We start from the raw sequence: 13,214 nt of genomic DNA, 5'->3' as shown, positions 1-13,214 counted from the left end.
TAGCCCAAATTTTAAATTAAATCGCATGAAAATTATTCAATATAACCTTGTCGATAAAGCAAGTCCAAAGAAAAAGTATCAAAAGAAAAAAAAAAAACAAATCAACCCTAATTAACCTTGTAATTACTGTATTGAATTAATATTTTTATTCTATTATATTATAAAGAAATAAAAAAAACTGATTTACTATCAACTTAACTTAACGCAGAAGAATAAAATTAAATAAAAACCTAAAGAACATAATTAGAAATAAATTAAATAAAAATTCCATAAGGATAGAAATTTTTTTAAAAAATCAAAAATTTATAAAAAATAAAAGTCTAAAAAACACACTCGAAGAGCCGGTTAAAACAAACCCAGACACGCTAGCCTAGAACAATATTTTACCTTAGCAACCAACAAGTACGCTTCATCCAACTGAGTTATGGGATAAATTTGTTAAGAAACACTGAAAATAATTTATCAACCTAGTTCACAACTATTTTAGTTGTATTTATAATATAATATGATGAACACTTTTGCTTGAGATGAAAGAACGATGTGTGCAAATGCACAGGGCATCAGCATTCCACACCTGCTTCCAGAGTAACGAGATTTTAGCATTACAGAAATGCCAGCAATTAATGTTATCTACAGAACTCATCTTCATTTTCGAATCAGCAAGAGTAAATTGCCAAGAGGAAATAGAGATTTCATATCTTCTGAACTAGTACAGGTCCAGTGATTCAAGCACCCTGCGAGCTTGGATCTGTAAAGCCATCAACCTCTGTTCTGGATCTACTGTTGACCCAAATTGACTGGCTGCCCAAATCAAGGAGGCTGATTTCTCACCAAGGAGTCGCCTTACATCTTCATGTATGGATGGCATGGGGGCCCTTTCCCTCCCATTAAGATGGCCAATGAGTAGTAGCATGAACTCTCCACATTTCAACCTAATCAGAGGTAAACATATGCTTCGTTGGCAGTCAAATCTGAATTAAACGATACAGCTCTATCTTAAATTTATAAAAAAAGGAACTTATCACTGATAAATCTTAAAAAAGGACTTTTCTATGTAATCAAAAGAAACGAGAAAAAACATGAGCTTGCCAGAGTTGCAAATGAGAAACTTCTCATCTAAAACTGATAGGAATGTGCTCCATTTGTAAGTCTTATTAACTTGATCCTCCATTTATAACCCCCTCCCCTACCTAGCAACAAAATATATGCCTTGCAGTTTTTTCTAAGTGCTCTACATGTTTCGCAAGTCAAGAATTATGTGTTTAAGATGTAATTAAGAAGCTTGAATAAAAAGAATGAACAGTTCCTCCCTTCACTACATTACCATAAAGCCTCAAACTTGTTAATGTTCATGACAATCATTTGAAAACAAATTCTTCAAGTGTGTGCATGAGGGTAGGTGGGGGGTAAGCTAACAGTGTTCTCTTTCACTTTTGTAATCACTGCTGTAATTTGTTGCCATTTGCAAAATTTGCTTTACTTCTAATAACATCTTGGATACGACAAACAGTACTAATAGCACCATGCTGTACAGTGGAGGTAAACAGGGGTGATGAAAATTAATAAATACCTGAGATTCTCATCCACTTGCTTGTCCCTAATAACCACAGTTACTTCCTCAATACCATTACACGCTTCGAAATCCTGAGTGTATACAAGTCAAAGTAAACAGGGATGCTAAGTAGAGAAGAAAGAATTTTCTTGATCAATTAACATCATGATTGATTTTAATGCTAGCAAATAAGGACAACTCCTTTATATGGTTAGCACAACTGTTTTTCGACATCATTGTATCAGCCTTAACCAGGTAATTCATGTCCTCTAAAGTTCCATTATGCATTTAATTGACAAAGCCAGAATTCAGCCATATGGAACTCGTGGAAAAGCAAGCCCAAAGAGCAAATCAAGCCTAGTTATTTCATCCAAATTGATGTTGGGTGTATTGGTATATTCTTTATGTATAACAGGTTAGAATTTCTGATCTAGTCTACAAAGTAGGCCCAGTTCAGCAATGATTAGGTATTGTAATCGAATCACTTAGGAACTACTATAACCATAACTGAGATTAAACTCTAACACGGATGGAAATATTGATGTTGAGGTTGAAAAAAAGAAGCCTAATTCAATTCAAAACAAGATCAAGAAATCACAATCCAATTACAAAGGAAATGAAATATGAATAACTCCTCTAGATCTAGGGAAGTTCTAGGATTAAACCAGCATAATGCCAATAGCAAAGAAAAATTCCAGTTACAGTAGCATAGGATATTCATAGTGGAAAATAATAAAGAATACAAGAATAGAAAAATGTTGAAAGAGAATCTTGCACCAAGATGATAGTTTGAGAGACATGCCCATGCACCAAAGTGAAGCAACAGAGTCTAATAAATAAAATAAAATAAACAAAAAATGTGTAACTACTAAACAAGAGCATCACAGTAAATCAAGTTCTTGGTCTTCAAGTTATATGAAACCCAACTATACTGGATCTCTGAAGCCTATAATTAAACTTGCACCTACACCAATACAAAATAGAAACACTCTGACAAACTAAAGCTAGAAATGCAGTCCATTCCAGAGCTGAACTTAATAAGGAAAAATAGAGAATTGAATTAGTCAAAAGTGGTCTTTTCTCGATCCCACATGAAACATTACATCTTTTCTAGCAGATGTTGAGCCTTATGACATGTTTATTGGTTAGTATGTAGATGTTTAGTGAAACCAAGTGGAAAGTTGCCTGGCATTGACTTCAACCCATGGAGGGAGAGTGTCACCCAAAGAACGAGACTTGCTAGTTTAAGCCAACCCATGCTATGATTATCTTTAATCTCTGCTTTAAGGGTAAAATGGCTTCCCTATCTAGGTGAATGAGCATACTTAGAACTAATTTTATTAATTCAACTAGCTTACAAGTGGCATCCACAAAATAACTACGCCATGGTCATCTTCAATCCATGTTCCAAAAATGAAATTTTCATTGCAGTTAACATAACCTAAATAAGCTCCCTGTAAACAATAACAAATGAGGAAAAGATGACAGAACCAATATGGCAGACTCTTTTAGCATTTGCCTCCATTGGATACCCTTTCACGTGTACTTCCAAAAACTGAGTCGAAGTATGTCAGAAGCAGTGTAGTTCAGAGTTTGTATAACATAAACGATTATTATGAATGATTTCATTCAATAAAATCTACCCTCATACTACCAAAATGTAAAACATGAATAAACTCAAATCAATACATTTACTAAGCTTGCTCTTAATATCTTGCATCAGAATGTATGTACTAGAAACCAATTTGCTTCTAAATTTAAACAAGAAGAATGAGAATGATGGGACAAAATTCATACCATTTGATTGGGTGATGAATCCAACATTATCGAAATTAGAGCATCTAAACAAGCACTTTTCTCCAATACACCTCTAGTCGACAAAACCCGCATCAAAACCTACAAAATCAAAACCAAATGCCCAACTTCTATGCATAAACACACCACCAACACGCAGTACAAAATTCATTTTCTTTAAAATCCAATTCTAATAACCACCTGAATTGCCTTGTACTGATGAGCAAAAACAGTACTCTCTCTATGAAGCAAACAACAACCTTCCAAAACACGAAGCGCAAGCGCGATTTCTGCATCCGTCGAAGGACTCGTAATCCTCATCGGCTCCACACCAAACACGTGACTCAAACTCTCCACATTTTGCTCCTCCTCCCCCTCTTTCAACGAATTTTGAAATAAAACCGGAACCACTAAAAAAATTCACAGATAAATAAAAATTACAGAAAACAAAGTAATCGAAAAAAGCAAAGAAGTGATTCAGAGCAAGTTAGTTACCTTGAAGGTCCGGTAAAGATTGCGTTTGGCAGAAGAGATTGATAGTGGAATCTGATTGAGCGACGGATCTGAGGAAGTTAAGGAGAGAGCGGAGGCCACGGAGGCGGAGGAAAGAGAATTCGGCGCGAGCATCTCTAAGGCTTGTACGGAGAGCGAGTGTTACTTCTCTATATAATCTTTGCTTGTTTAATGAATTTACTAGCTCGTCCACCGCTGTTGCCGTGGCTGAAGACGGTTGTTGTGGTTGCGGCTCCGCCTCTGCCGACGGTTCTCTTGTTTCTTTCAGTGCTGTGCTCCACAATGGCTTCTTTAGATGCATTTTGGATTTGTCTGTCGACTGTCGTTCTGTGAACGGTGCGTAATTGGAGAGAGAAGCTGCGTTTCCTTTATAGAAATTTACGAAATTGCCATGGTTTAAAATAAAGAACAGCAGAAAAGTCAGTCCCCAAACTATATAACTTATTTTATCAGGTCCATGAGTGAAGGTAAGGCTGCAAAGTGATACAATTGCAATGACACCAAGCTGATAAGCATTTTTTTATGCCTTTGTGTGTTTATGAAAAATCAATTCATTATATTTATCATTTATTTTGAGAAATTATATATTATATAGAAATGATTTTAAAAATATTAGTGACATGGTTTAGCACCAAATGTCAACACAGAGAATACAGATAATTTTATCTATTAATACTTGTAATTGGTGAATTAAGTGATTTTTTGTATTGAATAGATGATTTTATTTATTGATACTTGTAATTAAGAAAATAATTGGTTTTTTATATTTTTTAATAATGCTTTAGATTGAAAAATTATATATATATATATATATATATGATGCACCAGTTTTTAGAAAAATAAATATTTTTTTATTATTTCTACTCCTCTTTGAAATAGTTTATATATAAAAAATTATAATAGCTTTTTTGAAAAGTGAGTTTGAGAAAAATAAAAATTAATATTTAAATATTTTTATAATTATAATATTTTTTATATTTGAGTATTTTAATTTATATTAAACTCCTTTATCGTTTGCTATCATTGCATTAATATATAATAACAAAAATTGCTAACAAACATGATTAAAAATTGATAAATCAACCAAGCTACCGTGTTTGTTCTTGATGTTTTCGTACGACAAAGCAGTTAGAATTATTATAATGCTTTTCACATACCAAAAGAAAATAGCATGGAATATTATAATTATTATAACTTGATTTTAAAAAAACAATTTTAAATATTATTATTTGGAAATTACCTCTAGAGATGCATCTGAAACGACTTATATAATTGGGAGACTGATTTGTAGTTTTTCCCACAATAAAACCGGCTACAGCCCGGACTTTCTTGTTTTGGTTCTTTTCATTTTCTTCGTCCGTCTCCTCTCCCAAAGGAAAAAAAAAAAAAAAAAGAAGCCCGACGAAGATAACGGCGTCAGTAGATTCTTTTCTTTTCCTTTCCGATTAATGCGTTTTTCTCCAGGTTATACAATGGGATCGATAAGATGATCCTATTCTACGACGGCTGGACCTGCTGAGAAACATCCATGGTGGGTTTAGAAAACTTCTTGCTATTGTGGACGTCACTGGTGTTCTAGAGGAAGACACCAAAAAACAATATTTGAAGAAGTAATTTCTTGAGTTCTTTGATTTGATATAATTGCCATGGGAACTTGCAGATATGCTTAACGATCAGTCTACTTAAATGTATCGGAAAAATGGAAGGATACCGGATGTTTATGGAAGCTCGATTCTGGATTTATGTCCTGCAAATGGTAAAAGAAGGTTAAATTAGCAATCAATGACACCACCGCGAGAATTTGGTAAATTTTGAATGTTAATAAATTTTTAATTTGTTAATTTTTATTATGAAAAATATTGTATATATTTAAACCAAATAAGATTTAATTCAAAAATAATGAAACTTGAAATTTCAAGTGGGTAACAGAGAATGAAATTTGAAACTTGTATACAAGTAAAAATTCACTGCTTCATGAGCATCTAAACATACTGACAACTCAAACCAAGTTAAGAAAATGATTGGCACAGAATTTCCAGAAGTAAGGAATAATATCATGTACAGAACTTTTTTCAACTCAAATTGAAAATTGCACGGCATATTAATTTGTCTACTACAGGATTTGAAAAGAAAAAAAAAAGTATATTGGGATCTTGGGGAATTATTAGGCTGGACTTGATGAGAGCAGCTCTTTCCCATTTCATGAACCCCATATCCTAATAGAACTAGTATCGTGGATCTTCAAGTTGGAATTCCAAACACATACAATCGAGTATCAAAAATAACTCTGGGAACATCCATGGTGGTGGGTTTAGAAAGGTATTTGCTATTTCTAGATTTCCGCTTTAACAACTGATCTATGGTTTTGAAACTGTAAACATCACTTGTTTTTGAGACGGACACTAAAAGCAATCTTTGAACAGTAAACACTTTGCACCTTCACTGATTTCATACAATTGTCACAGAGACATGTTAACCATCAGTGTTCTTGAATGTATCAGGAAAATGGAAGGAAGCCAGATGTACATGGAAGCTTGGCTCTAGATTTACGTCCTGAAAATGGTCAAAAAAAGTTTTACATCAGCAATCAAGCATATGAAAACCAGAGTTAAGTATAGCTTTGAGCAGTACGTATATCTAACCGAAGTTGTATTTTTTTTATTCCTCGTCCACATTTTGTAGGAAACATTATGATCAGTAGTTGAAAATCAGGCAGAAAGGTTGAAGAATACCGAAATTATAATACCTGCAATTTTGAGGAGCTCTCCAAGAGGGCGATGCTGAAGCTCTTTCATTTGGAGGCAACGACGTATAATTTTTCCAATCTTCAAGCACAATTTTAAGATCATGAACTTTAGTCTCCAACCCATAGCAACAATTTGCATGCATGGTACAGACCTTGCTAAAATCCTTGCTACGTTCACAAAACCCACCAAAGTAAGCAGTGTCTAGAAACCTCATCGTTAGTTCAATCTTTTCAAGGACACGATGGTTTTTAATCTTGTTCAATACATCTTGATCATGATTGCCAGGATATGTTTTTCTAGACATGAACCAAAACCTGTAGAACAGAATCGTCCGGAGATTGGATCTAACATAGGTAAACCCTCCGTTGGGTCGATTGCTTTTGTCTTTAGGATTGCCATAATACTTGTCACATGCTATCTGAAAATCTACACGTGGATAGAACCGTGGAAATGGATTTCGAAGCCACATGATATCAGCATCCTGGAAAAGGAGATGAAGAAGTTAGATGGCAGAAAATTGGAGCAGAATATCTGGTTAAATCTCTTTATAATTATCAGAAACCAAAAGGGTCTGTCTATACCGTGAAAACAAAGCTGTAGCCCATCTCAAGAACAGTGTTCAAAAATTCTATTCTTCTCCACATCATCTTGAGGTAATCTTCAGACATGAAGGGTGCCTCTCTTGTAAAATTAAGCCCTTCAGTTTTGAGAGCATAGCAATGTGGATGTATAGCTAAGCAACGAGCATGTGCCTTCTGGTCCAAGGATATTATCACCAAATTATTTAGGAGTTCTTTAGTCTTCTCTCCAATTTGAAAACTCTCCAAGAAGAGATCAAATATAGATCCAGGCTCTGCCCATGCATCATTCAATGTTGTTAAGATCACAGTTTTACCTTTCATGGATGCTTTATTCAAAACTCTCCCCAATTCCAAATCAACTTCCCTCTGGAAAGGCATGAAATACAGTGGTCATTACAAAATACAAAAGAACTCAGTATTGCAGGAGGAAATGTTAACCGGGCATGGCCACATGTCGCAGGTCCGACGATGAATTTATCTACACTGACATGATTGCTGAGGTGATGGCCATCAAATGATGCAACATTTTTAACATATTAACTTGTTACTGTTGCGTCAGCAAACATATCCTGTGTGGTCACTGTCATGCTATGATAGTTGTCGGACCTTACCTGTTTGTACCTCTTTTTCAACCTCACGGCGGCTTTCTTAATTAAAAACCACATTGTTTTTCTTTAAAAAACTCTTGATATTTATCTTATCATGTTTGTTTATATTAACCAAAATCAATCAAAACTTAGCCGGATTAATTAGATTCTATCAAGTTAATATATGGGTTGGTTCAATAAATGGGTTGGTTAATATATGGGTTTATTTATATTAACCAAATCAATCAAAACTTAGCCGGTTGGTTAAATAAAAAAAATCCATCTCAAGTTAAGTTTGGACATTAGATTTTTTAAATTAAATTAATTTAAAATTTTTCAAGTTAATTTACCGGATCAAGTTGAATAGTTATCTTAATGAGATTGATCTCATTTAGATTTATCAATCTTTAATTAACAAAAACTTAAAAGGCATCATAAAAATTTTTATTTTTTTAAGATTCGAGGAAACCCCACTCTCCAGAAACCGTACTTTATAGGCTCAGGTGAGTGAGTAAAACCTCAATTATCCCAAGCTCTTACAAGAGATGCATGCCCTGACTCGAACTCGAGACCTGCTGTGCAGATCTCAAGCCCTTTACCATCACGTTATGCTTCTTGGGGACTCAAAACATTATGGCACAAGACACAAAATACTATGAATTAAAATAATATTTTGATATTTTTATTTTTAAAAAAAAAATCTAAAAAAAACTACTCATTAAAGGAAATACCGTTTTTTTTTTTACAGGATCCATTGTACATTATCAAAACGATTAGGGATAAATTGATTTATACATATTTTTTAATACAATTAAATAACTTAAATATCTTTAAAAGTAAAACATTTAAAACTAAGATGTAAGGATATTTATATCTTTTGATTTTGTCAAAATAAAATAAATCTTTAAAACAAAAATAAATTCAATATACATTTCAAGCTTCTTTGTAATTTCATCATAGCTTTTTAAGCAATGTGAATGGGAACAAATTAGTTTCTTAACTAATATAAAAATAGTTACATAGTTATTAATTTATCTATTAATATATATATATATGTACAAACTTTTTTATTTTCTAAAAAAACATTTTGTATATATAATTTTTTTAAAATATATAGCCCGTTGAGAAGAACAGGACACATAACTAGTTTCTACAAAAGAGATTGTAGCAATAATAGCAGGAAAGGAAAAAACACACTCTGCTTTGAAAAACTACCCGAGAAAAGGCTTCAAATTGTAATGATTTCCCATCAAGTTGTTTCGCCTTTAATTTTCGTTCACTGAATTTATAATGTCAATATTTTTTTCTTAAATAATTATTTATTGGATGTTAGATACGTAATTCCATCAAGAGCTAGATAAACATGGTGTAAACTCAGCAAACCACGTCATCCATAAACTCATTCGTCGTAAAAAGATCTAGATCTACTGTCACAAATGAACACTTTGATGTGAAGTTTAGTTTCTTCCCCTTTTATTTATTAAAATAATACTTTTTTTATTTTTTTAAAAATTATTTTTAAAATTAATGCATTAAAATGATATAAAAATACTAGAAAAATATTAATTAAAAAAAATTTAAATTTTTTCACAAATATTTATAAAATATAAAAACAAATAAAATTTTATTTTTACTACTACAAGACTGGACTCGACAAGTCAACATAATAACCGGTCAATACAAGGCTTGATCTTGACCAAGTGAGTAAAAAATCTTGGTGTGTGTGTGTATATATATATATATATATATATATATATATATATATATATATATATATATATATATATATATTCTCAAAGTAGCATTATTTGAATAGATCAATTTACTCCATTTTTATAATCAAGGTTTAGAATCCGTCAACACTTTCATAACTATGATTATATTAAAAAAACATAAAGAAATTCATTTTCAAATCTCCTCCACCAGAAATTAAAAGGTAAAGATTTATAAATGGTCTGCTGAATAAAAAAGACAGCTTAGATCCGACCTAGATCTAGGCATAATTAAAATGCATGATTGCTGGAGAAAATAAATTGAATTACTGATTTGTTTTTCTTGTTTATGTAGAGCTCACAGTTAACTATATATATATATATATATATAAATTGATTGAAGTATGAGACTTGAGATATTTTCATATGATTTATTTTTTTCTTTTTTTATATATTTTATGAGCATATGATTTATTTTCACACGTTATGAGAGTATTAAATTATAGATGTTAAGTTAATAAATTATAATTCGATGGATATTAGTATTTCATTTAAGAAAAAGGAATTAAAACCATTATTTTGAAGTCAAGTACTAATTATTTTTAGCTTTTCTCATAAACATGTAGGAATAGTTTTTGGCCAAGAAAAAAGCTATTTTATCTTCTCTTTTAGCACTTCCATTGAACTAAGCAATATATATATATATATATATATATATATTGGAGATGCCCTTAGAATATATAAAATGAAGCCTTTTTCTTGTAAATGAATAATCCCGTCTTTTTTTCATAAGCAAAGTGAATTAATTAACCCCAGAAAGTCACGTCGTTATTGCAAGTTGTAGACAACCTCATAATAATAAAAATAATAAAATGGATTATTAAATTTTAAATCATTTTTTATTACTATAAAAACTATTTGTATTATTTCAGTGAGAAGACATTTCCTTCATGTTCCATCTCGAACCCACACTTGGCCCACGAAATGACAACAAAGGGTTTGTTACTGAGTGTCATTGAATGTTTTAAAAAAAAAAATTGATTTTTTTTAATTATTTATTTTATTTTTGGATATATATACATAATTGTGTTTATTTAAAAATAAAAAAAATAAATGTATATTTAAAAATATAGCGCATTGTGCTTTTTAAAATAATTTTTCACTTAAAATTATATTAAAATAATTTTTTTAAAATTTTATTTTACATTAACATATCAAAATCATAAAAAAAAATATTAAAAAAATTAATTTAATTTTTTTTTCAAACCAAAAACACTTTTAAAAAACATAAAAATAGAACTAAAACACTCCAAACGCGCTTTAAATTTTTATATTTTCAAGATAAAAAATAAATTACGACATATATTAGCTATCTCCATGTTTTTTTTATTCTAAACCAATAGTTAAACGCTACCTCGGAGTTGTAGACTTATGGTGGGAGCAAAATAAAAAGGATAAACTATGTTTTAGCCCCTGTCGGTTCGTATTTTTCAATGTTGATTTTATGGGATGATTTTGTGATATATTATCATATAGAAGCATGGGTGTACCATAGCCGGGACCAGGGAGAGTTGGATCTACCCAAAATTCTTAAGATTTATGAATGGTATTCATGTAAATGAATAATGATTATGATTAATACGAGCAAAAAGCACATAATCCGTCGCTTTTCTCCTAAGGATTTTCTTCACCTTCCGTCTATATATATATATATATATATATATATATATATAGAGAGAGAGAGAGAGAGAGAGAGAGAGAGAGAGAACACGAGAGGAAAGTTTTGAGATGAAAGTGAAAGAAAAGGAAGGGAAAAAATATATTAGCTATTCAAGATTCAAGAGCAAGAGCAAGGTTGAAACTTTCTCAAAACTAATGGGTTAATATTGAAGAGATTTAAACTGCAGGATCTGCAGTAAAGCAATGATGAGACTTTGGAGACTAAAATATAGTTTACCCAAAAAAAGAAAGACGTACAGAAATCCTACTAAGGAAGGTTGTTGGGATGTATCGAAGCCCAGACAGTCGAGCAATAGTGTTTAATTCAACATCAAGAAAATGATCAATGATAGGGACTAATTCGATGCTAAAAATTCTTCAGCTAGCCAGGAAACAGAGAAGTTTGTATATGCTCTGCCTCTGAAGAACGTGTTGGTGATGTTTGTGATTTTGGTTCTTGGGCAATTTTGTTTTGGTTTCATGAGTGTTGAATTCAAGACAAGCAGCTATAATATGAAGCCTTGAAGAAGGTTTTGGTGACCAATAAGAAGAACCAAGGAAGAAAAGAAACAGCACCTTCCACTTATATTGAACCAGCAAGAAAAGCAATCAACACCCAACAAGATTAATGAGGTAAATTTAAGCATTAAGAGATTATGAAAGGGAAACTCACCTTGTAAGTTTGATGGTATAACACGGAAAGTGAATCTGAATCAGAGGAGGAACCCAAGGAGCGAGGCAGGAACTCAAAAGGGCTGGCAGACTTGTACAGAACAAGGCAAGAAACTGCAAGAACAGCAAGAAACAAAACTGTGATTCTGACAACCGGTTTGTGGACGCGCCCAGAAGAACTGTGCACAGGTCCATTCATGTTTTCGCCGCCAGTTCCAGTCATTTTCCCTGCAGATGATGATGAATTGCGCTGTGTAATTCTTGGTTTTCTCCAAATTAGAACCAGTCTATCTTGTAGTCTTCAAGTATGCATAGTTGGTCTGCAGGTCAAAACCTTGTTGCTCTCTCTCTCTCTCTCTCTCTCTCTCTATTTCATTTCCTAGCTAGAGATGGCAAAATTTGTATATTATTTATTTATATATTTGGTTTTTGTTGAAAATGTTGAGGCTGAGGGGATGAAACTACTTGGTTTAGTCTCGTTCAATATTAGACGTGACCACTGATATAATTATGGCTGCTGCTAATAAAGAAAGACAAATAAACCGAAAGCAACTTGCCAAATAATGAAGAGGAAGTTTTTTATTTTCTCTGTGTTTTTTTAATTATAATAATGTTAATAAAAATATTGTTTTAATATATTTTTAATAAAAAAATATTTTAAAAAATAATTATTACTACATTATTAAATAAAAATAATTGCTTTCTTGATATCATCGCGTGTTCAACTTATGTAGGAGGCTATTTAATAAAGAAATTATTTGTAAATCCATTGATTCGGCTGGACGCCATTGACTTATTCAAGGCCCGAAAACAAAGAAATTTAATTTAATATATGAAAGTTAGTTTAATTAAGAATACTCGTAAGAAAAATTGACAGTTGAACATACATTGTTGTCAGTCACAGTGTTGTTGATGTTGTTAGCATTGTTGTCACAGTGTTGTTGATGTTGTTATTACTGTTATTTAGCGATACTGCAAGATAGATTTCAAAATTAATTTTTATTTACTTTTATTATAATTAAGATAGATATTTATAGAAAAAATCATGACTTAATAATTTATATACTATAGAAGAAAAAATAAAATAATAATTAATTATGCGAAAACAACTACAATAAAAAATAAGAAATTAGATATTTTCTTCTTATTTAATATTCAGGAGAATATTTTTTATATATAAACTTTGCCTATCGTGTTCATGTATAATAATATGAAGTAATTGTTAATATTATCATTTAATATTTATGAAAATATTTTATTTATAGTGAATTTTATTCAAAATTATATGTATATACTAAAATGAAGGGAATAGAAAAGAGTGGCTAGGATTAGGAGAA

General features: G+C 31.5%; 2 protein-coding genes across 2 annotated transcripts; both read right to left on the bottom strand.

Annotated features, from left to right (window-relative positions):
* Window positions 1–455: 455 nt before the first annotated feature.
* LOC133676105 (uncharacterized) lies at window positions 456–4,235 on the bottom strand. The gene is made up of 5 exons (XM_062097681.1): window positions 3,842–4,235; window positions 3,548–3,756; window positions 3,350–3,448; window positions 1,571–1,644; window positions 456–932 (listed from the first exon to the last, which is right to left on the bottom strand). The coding sequence occupies exons 1-5, from the start codon at window positions 4,158–4,160 to the stop codon at window positions 707–709; spliced, it is 927 nt and encodes a 308-aa protein (XP_061953665.1). The 5' UTR covers window positions 4,161–4,235; the 3' UTR covers window positions 456–706.
* Window positions 4,236–5,868: 1,633 nt separating this feature from the next.
* Window positions 5,869–12,335, bottom strand: LOC133676104 (uncharacterized protein At4g15970-like). Its single transcript, XM_062097680.1, has 4 exons — window positions 11,879–12,335; window positions 7,188–7,553; window positions 6,606–7,087; window positions 5,869–6,412 (listed from the first exon to the last, which is right to left on the bottom strand). The coding sequence occupies exons 1-4, from the start codon at window positions 12,098–12,100 to the stop codon at window positions 6,406–6,408; spliced, it is 1,077 nt and encodes a 358-aa protein (XP_061953664.1). The 5' UTR covers window positions 12,101–12,335; the 3' UTR covers window positions 5,869–6,405.
* Window positions 12,336–13,214: the final 879 nt, after the last annotated feature.

Source organism: Populus nigra, chromosome 16, assembly GCF_951802175.1.
Source record: "Populus nigra chromosome 16, ddPopNigr1.1, whole genome shotgun sequence".
NCBI classification, from domain to species: Eukaryota; Viridiplantae; Streptophyta; class Magnoliopsida; order Malpighiales; family Salicaceae; genus Populus; species Populus nigra.
Note: the sequence above shows the minus strand (reverse complement) of the source record. Positions and strands in the feature narration are given on the sequence as shown.